The sequence below is a fragment of the Stomoxys calcitrans genome, chromosome 1 (assembly GCF_963082655.1).
Source record: "Stomoxys calcitrans chromosome 1, idStoCalc2.1, whole genome shotgun sequence".
In the NCBI taxonomy this organism is placed as follows: domain Eukaryota; kingdom Metazoa; phylum Arthropoda; class Insecta; order Diptera; family Muscidae; genus Stomoxys; species Stomoxys calcitrans.
Genome location: NC_081552.1, coordinates 93,141,093 through 93,157,080, shown reverse-complemented (window position 1 = coordinate 93,157,080; position 15,988 = coordinate 93,141,093). Strand labels below are relative to the sequence as shown.

Sequence of the window (15,988 nt, the reverse complement as noted above, 5' to 3'; positions counted from 1 at the left end):
TCTCAAAAAACTCGTGTCCTGCTTTTTACTAAAACGTCAGAACTGCTATAAATAAATCGCCAAATTCATGTATAGGCACGAGTGTTGTCAGCAATGATTTTTACGAATGTGATTGCAATCTTATGGGCAGTATGCACCTCTGTCGCAATTTTCGTTGCCATATGAAATGCATTAACCATAGTTGAATTAAAAAGGTTGGCGCACTCGCCCAGCTAATGGAATTGTCCATCTCCAGAGTTGTATCCAAATTCCACTAAAACGTCAAATGTTTGGTTTGAATTTAAAATTTTTGTTCCTTTTTGTGTGAAACATTTTATTTGTTTTAATTTAAATAATGATAATGCAAATAAAAACTAGAATGTCAATTAGGAAGTGTCCAGAAATTTTACAGCCTAATGGAAATTTGCGCCACCGTCGCCACAGGGTTGTATCGTTGATGTCGGTATTGTTGGGCAAGTAAGCCAACCTTGTTAATTCAACCATGGTAATGACATATCCTTAGTGAAATTATGGATATCGACACCGCATCGTGTTTTGAGATTTTACTAACAGCCACCGACATTTGTGAGTAACACCGCATTACTAAAAAACACCGGTTGAAATTCTCTGGTCTCGTTTTGATACCGAAAGCTATACTGACCTCCATAGAATTTTCGCCGAAACGGTTGGTAGAGTTTCGCTGTTCCACAGTGTTACCTGAGCGTTCGACCACGCTCTTAACTCGGATTGCGTCAACCCAAAGGCTTCAGGTTAACCAAGTCTATTGCTGCGCTGTCCTCAGAGAAGGCGTAAATCTCCTTCTTATTATCCTTATGACCAGTTAACCGTCCGTAAAGATGTTCACACTCGACATCCTCGCGTTAGCGTCACAACAACAACTACGCAATCGGTAATCACCCGGATCTCCGCCTACAGAACCGTATTATGGTCAGGCAGTCTTGAACAGATTTCAGTCCCTGAGTTCCAGGCACACCCTGTCCTCTAGCTTTGATGCTGTATAGCATGATCTCCCAGATGGCAAATCCACGACTGTGCCTCTGGCAGCAGTGTCTCGCACCTCAAGTGTCATCTTAGATATCCGATCGGAAACCTCTTCTAATACATCACGGTTTCTTATCGTCGCCTCGATTATACCGCTATGGTATGAACTATCTATTCTCACATCTCTTTAAGTCTCATAGCCGCAGTGGCTGCCCCACACATAATCTGTATGTCAATGGGTCGGGTATCCAGTGGTTGTGGTTCTCATCGCTCCGCCTATGCCAAGACAACATGTTCTGTGAAACTGTTGTATTATCCTTACGTTGCAATTTTCCTCCGCAGTTTTTTTCTATCGCAGTCAACCGAACTACTGAGGCGTAAGTAAGTTTTGGTCTAATCACGCTCCTGTAGAGCCAGTGGACTCATCGGATTCAAGCCCTATTTCGAGCCTACAGTCCGTCTACATATTGCCCAACATCTTTATCCTTGTCATGTAAATTTCAAGAAGATAGTGACCCGAATTACGCCTATCTTTTAGCAATAAGGAAATAACCATCTAATGCAATGACCTGCATAGCCGTCGGATCTCAATCTAATAGAAATTTCGATGTTCGATATCAAAAATGAGATGGTCACAGCAAAATCCTGCCGAAAAATTCGAAGGAAAGATATTAGAATATAGTATATCCACTGAAACGTCTTTGTGGAAAAGTTTTACGCAGCAAAGGTTGTCCAATAAAATAATAATTTATACAGACTAATGCATTTGAAGACAATCGTACAAAAAAGATAAGTTATCCGAATTTTATGTTAATTTTTAGTTATCGCTGATTTTATTTTGACCACCCTTAATTCGGAAATAAACACATTTTAGGACTTTATTGAGAACATTTAAAATCATTGCATTTAAATCAACGCAAAATTATAATATGCTTCCAAAGCGGCTGTATATTCAAATATGCACCGATCTGAACCATATTCCGTTCGGATGTTGTACAGCAACTCACTGTTCCAAATTTCAACGAAATCGGGCAATAAATGCGGCTTTTATGGGCTTAAGACACTGAATCCACAGATAGGTCTATATGCCAGCTATATTTAAACATGGACCGATATTGGGGTCTATAGGAGTATAACCCACTGTTCCAAGTTTCAGCAAAATCGGATCATAAATGCGCCTATTATGGGCTCAAGACCCTAAATCAGAACCTCGGTCTATCTGGCAGTTATATCCGAATATGGACCAATTTGGTTCGTTATAGACCTTAACCTGCGTATTAAAGAAATGCGGATCTGTTGAAAATTTCAGCTCAATATCTCTATGTTTGAAGGCTGTATCGTGATTATAGCAGGCAGACGGACCGACACACGGACATCGTTAAATCGTTTTAGAACTTTACGAGAATCAGGAGTATATATTAAGATCGGAAATAGATATTCCGATGTGTTACAAACGGAATGACTAAATGAATATACCCCCTATTCTCTGGTAATGGATATAATTAAAAATCAACCATTAGAAGAGATGGGTAAATATCCAAGAGGTATTTACCTGGGTATTTACCCATATATACTCAAAAACTGGGTATTTATAATTTTACAGATATCTTAGGTATAAAACCATTTTCCAAATAATTTGATGATTTCGTATTCTTTGTATATAAACCTGAGCTTCTGATCTCAAAAAATCGGTATTTAGTTATATATAGCCGCTATATAGACCGATCTCAAGCAATAAATTGATAATTTTTTATCCGATTTCGATAAAATTTGGCACAGTGAGTTCTGGTAGACCCCTGTAGGCCGACCGCCCGATCTCCCGATATGGGGTATTAAGGCCATAAAAGATTTCGATGAAATTTGATACAGTGAGTTCTGGTAGACCCCTACCCATTCCTGTCAAATGTGGTCCAGATCGGACCATATTTGACATATAACCTATCTACCGATATAGAGTATTGAGCCTATAAAAGGTGCATTTTCATAAGATTTCGATGAAATTTTAAACAGTGAGCTTTGGTACCCCTCTACACCTTTTGGTTGAATATCGTCCATATTTGGACATAGCTGCCATATAGACTGATCTCACGATATATTAGGAATTTACTCTGTAGAAACTCATATCTAACCATTAGTTCATTTTTGTTCATTGTGACGGCAGACCAAAGCTTTTGGTGCTAATCGAACTTGCGACCCCTGCACTAGCATTCCAATCTACTCGGCTGCTGGGGTGCTTTTCGTGGAAATGACATTTCAACATTTTTTTTTTGTATTCAACAATATTTAAAGTGTATTTTCCAGAGTTTTACTTAGGAACCCCTATATTTGTATTACTTGTAAACTTTACTTTAGTAAACATGTATATGCAGATGGATAGGCTCATTAAACAACAAAAAACGATCTTAGAAAAGTACATATTTTATTATTTATATTTTGTTGTTGTTCATACTACTACTGAAGCATAAAATTCTATACTCGTAACAAGCAACTATTCTAAGTTACTTTTGTTTTTTGCTTCCACAGTCCCATTTGTAATCTCAACAAAGCAACTGTTTTAATTCACGCAGTCTTGTGGTTTATTGTATTTGGAACAGTCAAAGGTTCTACTAAGAATCGAATGATTTTAAAGAAATATTAATGTGCCTTTTTTCCACGCGGAAAACAAAGCTAATTTGGAAATTGAGGGTAATGATTCATATTTGATTATCTGAGTCAAAAATACACATGCATGTTTGTTCGTACACATGTATAAATAAAACAAAGTGCAATTACTATACTCGTATGTACTGAATAATAGAGCTTCATAGGCATGCATTCAACAGAGTTAAATAATTAGGTTTCAAAAAAAAGGAGGGCGGAGGAAAAATATTTTTTTTTGCGAACGATGGGGAGTAGTAGAAGATTAAGCGAAAAAGTAGAACTCTGCTATCATTGACGGCATAATTTTTATTTGTTTTATTGGTTTTAATAGTTAGTTTTTTATTTATTCCCGAAAAAATAAAATTTAATATAGAAACAATAAGTGCGGATAAAAAAAAAAACATTTTTTGGTATGGAAACAAAATCGCACGTGAATTGATTTGGATCTCACACACGAATCACGTGATTGAAGCGTGACACGACTACTCACGCCAAACGTGAACACCTCTAGTGTCGGTATACGTAAGAATGCGTTTGATATATGTATTTATAAAGAAGAATATGCAAACTGCATTTAAACCAAAAACAGCGTTAAATGTAAAATATGTGTTTAGTGATGAGTGTACTAAATATTATCTTTTTTTTTTTAATTTGTGAAGAAATACTAGAAATATACAATTAGAATAAAAAATTAAAAAAAAATCTTAAGCACAATATTCAAATAAGACGTTACATGAAAATAATAAAGGAAAAGCACACAAAAAATAGACCTAAATTTGACCGATTACCATGTTTAATTGGTGTTGACTTATACAGAACTTTTCAAACAAGTTGTTAATTGCTTTAATTATTTTTGACATTGAAATCCGATTTTTTTTTATCATAGCAAGTAATTGGTAAAGAAAGTTGAACATATTTTTAATTGTCCGAATTAAATTTTTATTTAATAATACAAATTGTGAGTATCTATTTTAGCGTTCTGTTGGGTCCTCTTTCACACATATGTAAGCGAAGATGTGCGAATGAGCTAAATATATGTTTAGTTTCTATTATATACTAGGTTGCCTTTTATATTTCGGGATTAAACAATGCTTGTGTTGCAATCTGCCAACCGACAGATTTATCGGTAAGCTCGACTTTTTTGAGGTTATGCGTACTCAGAACGTTTTATGTTGTTTACAGTAACTTAAAAGATGAATCTCGCCCAAAAGAATGGAATCGAATCGGGAGCATTTTCGTGCGATTTTTTTTACAACTTTCGGCGTGGATTAACTCAACAACAGTGCATCGATGAACCTAATCCAATATTTGGCAATGCAGCTCGATGGTATGGTGAATTCAACCGAGGTCGTAGTTTACTTCAAGACGAATTTCGTGAAGGTCGACCAAAATCAGTTATTGTTCCAAAAACCATTGATGCTGTGCGCCAACTGATATTGCAAGATCATCAAGTGACCTATCGTTAGATTGAGACAACCTTTGGCATTAGTGGGACCAGCATACAATCAATATTGCATGAACATTTGACCGTCAAAACAATTTTTTCTCAAATGTTGTTCTTGTTGTGCTCAAAAAAGGCTCGTGTCGATTGGTCGAAAGAAATGCTCCAAAAATACGAACCAACTGAAGTTTTTAGCACTCAAAACGTCGATTTGATGAGTCATCCACCGTATAGTCCTAACTTGGCACCGAATGACACTTTTTATTCTCGTACGTAAAAAATAAAGTGAGAAGTCAACGTTTTTCGACACCTGAAGAAGCGGTTGATGCGTTCAGAATGCATGTTTTGGAGATACCTCAATCAGAGTGGCAAAAGTGCTTCGACAATTGGTTTAAACGCATGCAAAAGTGTGGCGAATATTTAAAAAAAATATAAAGCGATTTTCGATGATTAGTGTATGTTTTCGTACTTCTAAGGGCCGAAAGGGTCTTGCATATAGCATATGATCCGGCTTGACCCAGATGTCTCAATGTTAACCCAGAGAAAACTGAAATATGCCTGTTCACGAGGAAGACAAATGTGAGCTAATTTAACGCAATACGTTTCCTGAACGAAACAATTTCGATTTCTGACAAAATCAAGTACTTAGGTGTGATCATCCAAGGAAACTTGGAAGTGTCACATTCAGGAGCGTACTGAGAAGGCTCGTAGGCTCGAAATGCGGCCTGCATCCGAGGCCGCTCTATAGGAGCGTGATATGGCCAATATTTACTTACGCCTCAGTATTGTAGTTTGGTGGACTGCTATGGAAAAAAGTACAATATAAGGACCATTCAACAGGTTCAGAGAACATGTTGTCTTGGCATAGGCGGAACGATGAAGACCACGCCCACTAGGGTACTGGAGATTATTCTAGATATCGGACCCATTGACTTACAGATTAAGTGTGAGGCAGCCACTGCGGTTATGAGACTTAAAGCGATGGGAGAATGGATTGAGGATGGGAGCAGCTCATACCATCGCGGTATAATCGAGGCGACGATAGGAAAACTGTAAGGAAGGGAAGAGGTTTCCGAACGGATACCTGAGATGAACCTTGAAGTCGAGTACGAGGCACTGACTGTACGACGGTAGGAAACCTGTAAGGAAGGGAAGAGGTTTCCGAATGGATACCTGAGATGAACCTTGAAGTCGAGTGAGAGGCACTGACTGTGCAATCGTCACAGTCTTGGATTGACGAAACCCTAGTATTGCCATCTGGAAGATGAGTTACACGGATGGGTCAAAGTTAGAGGACAAAGTGGGCCTGGGGGTCTACATTGAGAACCCAGGGACTGAGATCTGTTTTAGGTTGCCTGACCATAATACGGTCCTGCAGGCGGAGATCCGGGTGATCACGGAATGTGTGAGGTGGTGTGGTACTAACGCGAGGACGTCGAGTATGACCATCGTTACGGACAGTAAAATTTCCATAGGGGCAATAACAACCAGAACGGTAAGGTTACGAATAGTCTGGAAAAGTATGAAGGAGATTAACGGCTTCTCTGAGGAAGGCAAAATCCGCATCGGTATGCGGGAATGAAAGGGCAGACGATTGGGCGGTGAAGAGGACTGCCGTCAATAAACTTGGTTAACCCGAAGACTTTCGGGCCGACAAAGTCCGAGTTAAGGGCGTGGGCGACGAATTCGCATGTAACCATGTGGAACAGCGAAACGGTCGGTATGATGGCGAAAATCCTATGGGGAGATCCAGATCACGAGAAAACAAGGCTATTACTGAAAGGAAGTAAGAAAGAGGTCAGTATAGCTATTGGTATAACGGGACACATAGGACTACGAGCTCACTTATGTTAAATCGGTGCGGGAAGTGATGGCATGTGTAGGGCATGGGGAGAAGATGATGATCACTTAGGTGGGACACAATACCAGACATGAAGCATGAGCTAGAGGTCTGAAATTTGGCATTCAGGTACAACTAGAAAAAATATGGTGGGTGACAATGATCTTTTTACAATGCGTATATTTATGCACCAATATTAGTACCACTTGGTACTTTCTTTACAGATGGAGCTAGAGGTCACAAATTTAGCATGCAGGTATGATGGATGACTAAATAATCTGTTCACAACTTCAACATTTTGGTACCTTTTGGTACTTTCTTTATAGATGGAGCTAGACGTCTGAAATTGTGCATGTATATATAAGAAGGCAATATATATATATTTGGTACCAAAAAGTGCAAAATAGTACGAAATAGCTTATATTCGCCTACAGCCAACGCGGACAGCTAAAATTAAGCAATTTGACTAACATTATCGCAGTCTTGAAAAAAACGACATGTGGAAAAAAACGTACTAATTGTGGTGTAATTGGTGCCTTGAAACAATATATTGGACAACTAGAAGATATTTTTATTCGTATATTTAGGTACTAAAACGAATAGAATGTTACATTCTTTACGAGTTGAGCTAAAGCACTCAAAATTCGGATACGGGTACACCTTGACAGAAACTATTGGACGACTAGAAGAATCTTTTTTAATTCGTTCATTTAGGTACTAAAACATACAAAATTATACTTTCTTTACAGAGTGATATTAAGTTCTCAAAATTGGGAAACAGCTTCACCTTGACTATAAATTTTGGGCGACCAGAAGATGTTTTTTTTCAATCGTACATTTAGGTACTAAAACTTACAAAATGTCACTTTACAAATAGAACTTAAGCGCTCAAAAGTGGGATTCATTTATACCTTGACAATATATATTGAGTGACATAATAATTTTTCCGATGTATTATTATTCTTGATATTATTTGATACTCTTTTTACCCGAATTTCTGGGCGGGATTTGGTGATATTCGTACGTTTAGATAATAAAAAGTACGAAATGGTACATATTTGCCCCGTGCGAACAGAACGCGAATTAGAATTACGTTTTTGGGCTCAAATTAAGGAGCGTCTAGAAAAAATTAGGTTTGGTTGAAAGAAAATTGGAAAATCATACCCGAAGTAGGAGGATTAGTACGTTTAGTAACGCAATTGGTACTTTCTTTGTAAATTACTCTAATGCTCTGAATTTTGAAACATAGGTACCCTATGGCAACCATTATTGGGAGACTATAAAAGTTTTTGAAAATGTGTACATTTAAGAACTAAAAAAGGACTAACAAGTAAAAGCGTGCTAAGTTCGGCCGGGCGGACTCTTCTATACCCTCCACCATGGATCGTATTTGTTGAGTTCTTTTCCCGGCATCTCTTCTTAGGCAAAAAACGATCAAAGAAATGATTTGCTCTGCTATTAAAGCGATATCAAGTTATGGTCCGATTCGAACCATAATCAAAATATATGTTAGAGACTTGAATTCGAATAAGAATTGCACCTTTTTGGGGGCTCAAGAAGTAAAACAAAGAGATCGGTTTATATTGGAGCTGTAACAGGCTATAGATCGATTCAGACCATAATAAACACGCATGTTGACGGTCCGTCGTACAAAATTTCAGGCAAATCGGATAATAATTGCGACCTCTAGAGGTTTAAGAAGTCAAGATTGCAGATCGGTTTATATGGCAGCTATTGGGTTGCCCAAAAACTAATTGCGGATTTTTCATATAGTCGGCGTTGACAAATTTTTTCACAGCTTGTGACTCTGTAATTGCATTCTTTCTTTCGTCAGTTATCAGCTGTTACTTTTAGCTTGCTTTAGAAAAAATGTGTAAAAAAGTATATTTGATTAAAGTTCATTCTAAGTTTTATTAAAAATGCATTTACTTTCTTTTAAAAAATCCGCAATTACTTTTTAGGCAACCCAATATTAAAAATTCGTTTATTTTGGTACAAATTGTACTTTCTGTTCAGATGAAGCTAGAGGTCTGAAATTTGGCATGTAGGTACAACTAAGAAATATATGATGGTTGGCTAAATGATCTATTCACCATTCGCACATTTTGGTCCCGAAATTGTTACCATTGAGTACTTTCTTCATAGATGGAGCTAGAGGTCTGAAATTTGGTATGTAGGTACAACTAAAAAATATATAATGGGTGACTAAATGGTCCATTCAAAATTCGTAAATTTTGGTACCAAAAATTGCAAAATAGTACAAAAATGCTAGTCATTACATAAAATAAGTAAAGACGTGCTCAGTTCGGCCGGGCCGATATTGGTTACCCACCACCATGGATTCCGATAAAAATTGCCTTTATTAACTCAGTTCGTATTTGATTTATTTTACAACATTCAAATCGCGAATTGGTTGCAGCTCCTATGGTCTCAAGTAGTCATATCGGGAAATCGATATTTAAAGACCTATATTAGTATATAGATCGATTCGGATCATACTTGGAACGGACGTTGGAAGTCAAAGCAGAAGCCGTTGTGTCAAATTTCAGTCAAATCTGGTGTTAATGTTCACCAGGAGCTCAAGAAGTCTAGACTGGGATCGGTTTATATGGGGGCTATACCAGTATAGATACCGATTCGGATCATGCTTGGAATAAATGTTGGAAGTCTTTGCACCAAATATAAGCCAAATGATAGAGAATTGAGGCTTCTAAAGGCTCAATAAGTCAAATCCGTGGATCGGTTTATATGGGCGATATACTAGTTTATTGATCATGCTTGGAATAGATGTTGGAAGTCTTTGCACCAAATGTAAGCCAAATGATAGAGAATTGAGGCTTCTAAAGGCTCAATAAGTCAAATCCGGGGATCGGTTTATATGGGCGATATACTAGTTTATTGACCGATTCGTATCATACTCGGCAATAATGTCGGAAGTCAGAACAGAAATCCTTGTGTCAAGTTTCTGCCAAATCGGACGCTAACTGAGACTTTTAGGGACTCAAGAAGTCAAAGCCGAGGATAGGTTTGTATGGCGGCTATTTTAGTTTATAGACCGATTCGGATACTCGGCACTGATGTTGGAAGTCTGAACCCAAGTCCTTGTGCCGAATGGGATGAAGATTGAGGTCTCTAGGAGCGCAATACATCAAAATTGGGGATCGATTTATTTGGGCGCTACATCCAAATCTGAACCGATATGGTCCATTTGCAATCCCATCGATAAGAAGTGTCTGGGCAAAATTTCAAGCGTACACTTTATTCGTTCGAACGCTATTGTGATTTCGACAGACGGAAGGACGGACAAACATGACTAGATCGACTCAGAATTTCAAGACGATCAAGATTATATGTACATACTTTATCCCAGGTCAATATTTCGAGGTGTTACAAACGGAATGGATAGATTACTATACCCCACATCCTATGGTGGTAGGTTTAAAAAATTATGAAGAAGTAGTATATATAACTCATACAGTAGAATCGAGTGTTCTCAATTTATTGGTGGTTTACGGGAGAAAAATTTTGCCATATGATCACATAATATTGACTGGCAACTTCAATTCCAATGTTCTCTGACAGAGTCTTACAGCTCCATTACGGGAATGGGGGTTGTTGTTCCCTGTCAATACAGTGACACCAACCGGCCGTGACAGTTTACTTGTTTTGTTTTGTATAGCACATCCGGAGATTTTACTATTATTTATGTTAGCCTGTTAAAGGCTGGTCATGTATATCGAAGCTCTGCACAAAACCATTCATTGGTGACTGTTTTTGCTGAACTCATGAACACTAAACCCACATGATTTTATATTTCAAGACTACTGAAGATAGAGTAAAACGACCAAGTTGCAGTTGAGTAGATAATCTTGAAAAACATCCACCATTCAGTACTTGGGAGTATTTTTATCTCGAATACATAGTCACTACAGTGAGTTATGAGAAATTACTCGCTGTATATGAAAGCGTCACGCTGTCATTTTCAAAATATGAACTGATCACACAAATCATTTGCAAACTGTTTGTTTGTGTGTGTGTTAACCCATGCCAAATCATCCACGTTGCGGAAGCAGACGACAAGAAAAATAGTAGTTTATCTGAAGCAAAATGTAACCGAATACATGCATTGTACAACGTGCACTTACTGAAATGCGAATCAATCTTTCTTTTTGCTGAAGGGCTCATTTTATGCATACACTCTTCTCGTTACTTGGTGTCTTGTTTATCAGTTTTACTCAGTTCTCAATTGTCTCATACAATGTTGTATTTTTAAACGAAGAGTTCAGTTCTTGAAATACTCTGTGATTGTTAGTGCGTCTTGAAAGCAGAAATGAATAGTCTTGCGCAGGCCTTTGCTGTATATGATTACTTTATTTGTTTTTGCTCCAAGGTGGAGTCGAACTTACCTTACGAACTTACCATGAGAATTATGTTAAGCGGAAAGATTTGACTGTTGAAAAGTTACTGAAAAGAAATTGCCTAATCAACAGATCCTTGGACATAGACATAGCATTGATATACGTTCCGTTTCGAATGTTGGTTAGACATTCTTGTTCATTACCATCGCTTTTCTCATATCCACATGACAGCTGAGGCTCCCGCCTTTGTAGCTCATTTTTTGACACTTATTCAACGTCCTATGAAATTGGCATATGTCATGCTGAAAGCCCACAGAGGCAAAATGTCCATTTACCTGCAGGAAAAAGAGAACGATTGCTGGATAAAAACTGCTGCAAAACTTCCCAACATTTAGAATATGTGTCTTACCTATTGTTTAAATGCCTTTCTCATACACAATGAAGGTTTTATTCTTATCTGTGTGTTTCTTCTATTAAAATATTGCTTCCATAGAAACAAATAAATAAGCATAGATTAACCGTTTTTTTGTTTTTACTCTCATTTGTTCATTTCTTTTTTTTTTTCTTTTTTGCAGTTGTTGCCCATACATGGTTCAGATACTTAAGTTGTGATTTACCATCGATTGATTATAAACAACACAAATTAATTAATTTGAGATTATAAGGTGTGTCGGAGAGATTTAATTCTCTGAACGCTGAAATGTCTCAAAATCTCAATAATACTTCTTCGTCACATCGCGATTATGGCGCCACTTCAAGTACAACCGCAAACATGATCGGTTCTGGCGGCTCATCGTCATCAATTCCTGATGTGAATTTTTCCGGCTTCAGCCCGACTGAGTTTATGTCGCTCAGTGAAGACATTGGTCATAACATACAAGCCATCAACTCGTCTTACAAACAATTGGATAAAATTCTACAAATTATTGGCACGCCACGCGATCAACAATCAACACGTGATAAGGTTCATGATATTCATACCAAGGCCAATCCTCGCATTGAAGCCACCAGTATTGATTTTCAACGGCTAACGGCAATTGTTCGCCGTGGAGACAAGCAACAAAAGTTGCAATTGGAAAAGCTATATAATGATTTTTGCACAGTGGTGGAAAAGTACTCCATAATTCAGAAACGCATTGCTGTAGCCATGCGTCAGACATATTCGCAAAACCAATTGGCCCAAATGCAGGAGCAACAGAAGCCCAATGACAATGAGAGGCAAATGTTGTTGCGACGGCAAATGCAAGTGGAACAACAAGAAATGCAATTTGAACACGATTTGCTGGTGGATCGTGAAAGACAGATTAAACAAATAGAGGCTGATATTTTAGATGTTAATTCAATAATGCGTACCATGAGTACTTTGGTGCAGGCCCAAAGCGAAGATGTGGGTGAGTGAAGTATAAAATCATTATTTTGGGCATCATTACTAGAGATGGGCGAAGGGTAAATACCCAAAGGGTATTTACCGGGTAAATTGGGTAAATACCCGGTTATTTACCCATTTATACCCAAAAGCTGGGTATTTACAATTTTGCAGATATATTGGGTATAAAAATATTTTCCAAACAATTTTTGATGATTTCGTATTCTTTGTATATAAACCAGACCTTCTGATTTCATAAAATCGGATTTTAGTTATATATAGCCGATATATAGACCGATCTTCAGACTTAAAGTCTTGAGGCAACAAATTGGTAATTTTTCATTCGATTTCGTGAAATTTGGCACAGTGAGTTCTGGTAGACCCCAACCCATTTCTGTGAAGTGTGGTTCAGATCGGACTAAATTTTGAAAAAAGGTGTTGTCAGAAAAAGCCTATATTTTAGTAAAAAAAATGGTGTTGTTGTTGTAGCAGTGTGTTTTACACTGAGGCGGCCGCCCTTGCCGATGAAGGAATTCATCGGCTGCCATGGGATAGGGTTAAAAAAGTCATAAATGAATTTTATAAAATGGAAGTTGTAGAGAAAAGCTTTTTTTCATGGAACTACATGTAAATGTGGTGTAACTTGGTTACTGGCAGTATAAGATGAGAAATAATGCAAAATTTTGAATTATATACATTTTTTGACATAATTTTCATATAGTTTTAACATCTAGCAAAGCCTGCTTGAAAGCCTCGGTTCTCTAGTTAACAAAAATGTTGTATTTTGCAGCAGCCGTTTGCAGCTCTATGTGCAGTATCCGATTTAGTGTCATTGAGGAACTAATAAGATATTGAGTTGACACACGGGTTTAACTGTAGAAATTCTTTTAAAATGCCAGTAAATGTTATTAATTGTTGTTTCATGAAGTAATCTATATTCTTTTCGTTTAATTTATATTCTATAATAGTATGATATATTTAATTTCGAGAATTCAAATTGCTCCGAGATTAATTATTCTAGCTTTCGTACTTATTCGTACTATTTTATACTTTTTTTTGAAACAAAATGTAAAAATTTTCATCCTTGGAATTTTAAATCCGATTTCATTACTGGTCTTTGAAACCAATGAGTCAGCCAAACAGATCTTTTACATTTAAAAACTTATTCCTAAAATAGGGTCGAAGTTGTATATATGTATTTTATGTTATCCAACTTCATATCAGAACTTAACAACAATGCCGTAAACAAAGTGAACATAGTACGTTTTACATATCTGGCACGTTTTAGCGCCAAATAGTAAATTTTTGTGCCAATTACCACTGTTTTCACACATAATTTTTAGTGTTGCATACCATTCCATATACCTAAATTCAGATTTCCTGCTCCATTCGTTAAGTGGAACGGAAAAAGGAACATTTCGAACAGTTGTACGAAAAATGATACATTTCGTACCTTTTAATACACATGTGTACAAATCCAGTTGCAACCTTCATGCAAAATTTCAAAATTCTCGCTTTAACCGTTTTGTCTAGACGTTGTATATTATTCCACCTTGAAAGATTTTATTTTTGGCGCACCTTCTCATACAAATGGTATGTACACGTTGTATACCTCTATCTCGGCAGTACAGAATTTCACTGCTATCCCATACATTCGATGTAGATGTCATATGCGCTAGGCGCAGGCGAGAGATCCAGGGTCCGAAGTTTTTTTCAATCCCAGCACGGACCAGAAGCGTGCGGAGGACAAAAAGAGGGCCAACACGTACTTAGGCGGCCCTGGCCGATAAAGGGTTCCATCGGATCAATCCGGCACGTACAACCGGCTGCCATGGGATTGTGGTCATGCCAGTATGCCTTTCAATTGATGTTTTTTGCCATATGCTCCCTTGACGAGCAAGGTTTTCCGAAGCATAGAACTGATCAGTAGATGATCGGTATATGATAACGTCCGGAGACCATACTCTTGGAATGACTTCGAAGAGCCATTTGAGGTAAATTTTTTTTTATTTATTGATTATATGTAATTTGAAGCCATTAGATGGCCCATATAAACATAAATTACAAAATTATCTACATAGATATTAAGGCTACTCTCTTATAAATTTAAAAAATTTAAATAAATAACATCGACAATAAAATATTTCATAGTTACTCCAAATTTCGAATGGTATTGGGATGATATCATTATATCTTTAACATTAGCTAAGCCATTCTTGGAGTAATTAAAATTCTTTGCCTTTATTATTTTATAGACTTTTATATTTATGTTTGCTTTTATCCTATTCTGTCTTTCAGAACGTATTGAAACCTCTGTGGAAACTACCGCTGCAGAAGTGGAACTTGCCCGAGAAGAGTTGGCGAAAGCCGCAAATCATCGTCAGAGTTATCGCCGTAAAATTTTAATTCTTTTAGCCATCGCTGTGATAATAGGCCTAATCGTTACTGGTATTATTGTCAGTAAATTGACCAGTTAAAGCACCCAGTGTAACAATAATTGTGTGATTTAATGAAATCCTTTTCTGCCTAAATGTTGGAAAACAAACAATGAAACGGAGTGACAAACATAGTTCACTTCGGTCAATCTTAACGTAGTAATATCGTATCAAATAAAACAAGAAATAATGGATTTTATGAATGAAAGCGCATTATGAATGCCCTGTTGAAATTATGAATAGATATTGTTACTATTCACTGATAATTATTTGAATGTTGTTTTGCAAAATATTTATTATTTAGATTATTTATTTAATCTATATGAAATGATACAAATCCTTATGTAGTAACCAGATTTTTATTGCAATTATCATTTCTTTATTGCACTATTTGTTATTCTTATACTTATTTAATGATTCTACCTATGTATTTACATATTTATGTATATAATGATTTTTGTAAAACTTAAATTAAATTTAATTTATTTTACATACCTTTCCCATTTCTTTTAAAAATTTATAACATTCTCTTAGCTGTCTTACTCTGGAGTACATAAAAATGTATGTACGTAGTTAACAATTCGGAAACATTTATTATACCACTTCAAAACAAAAAAAGAAATTGGGAATAAAACGATAAAGAAATTGAAAATGGGACGATTTTTTATTAAATTGATTTGTTTTAGAGAAGCCAGTATTAATTCCTCTCCACGTACAATTATGGCTGTTTGTCAACGAACAATTTTACAAATGATGGGTGATGTATAACCACTAAAGGCTCTATCACATTATATGTTCTTATCTTATCTTATGAAATTTCATATCGTATTTAATGGTTGTAATATCACTTGTATAGAAATTTGTAAGTCCAAGTTTTTATAAATAATGCTCGGTTTAAACATTCGCGTTCTTAAATTTCAAAAGTTC

General features: G+C 36.6%; 1 protein-coding gene across 3 annotated transcripts in view; it reads left to right on the top strand.

The window, feature by feature from the left end:
• The window catches only part of LOC106092398 (syntaxin-12), a 55,684-nt gene extending 39,966 nt beyond the window's left edge, over positions 1-15,718 (top strand). Inside the window, exons 1-3 of one of the 3 annotated variants that reach the window (XM_013259240.2) lie at positions 3,512-3,666; positions 11,836-12,651; positions 14,925-15,718. In XM_013259240.2, coding sequence (XP_013114694.1) covers positions 11,961-12,651; positions 14,925-15,103 — 870 coding nt within the window. In that variant the 5' untranslated portion in view covers positions 3,512-3,666; positions 11,836-11,960 and the 3' untranslated portion in view covers positions 15,104-15,718. Of the gene's footprint in view, positions 1-3,511; positions 3,667-3,964; positions 4,144-11,835; positions 12,652-14,924 lie in introns of those variants that run through there. The other 2 variants (XM_013259241.2, XM_013259239.2) reach the window with 2 other exon arrangements.
• The last annotated feature ends 270 nt before the right edge of the window (positions 15,719-15,988 follow it).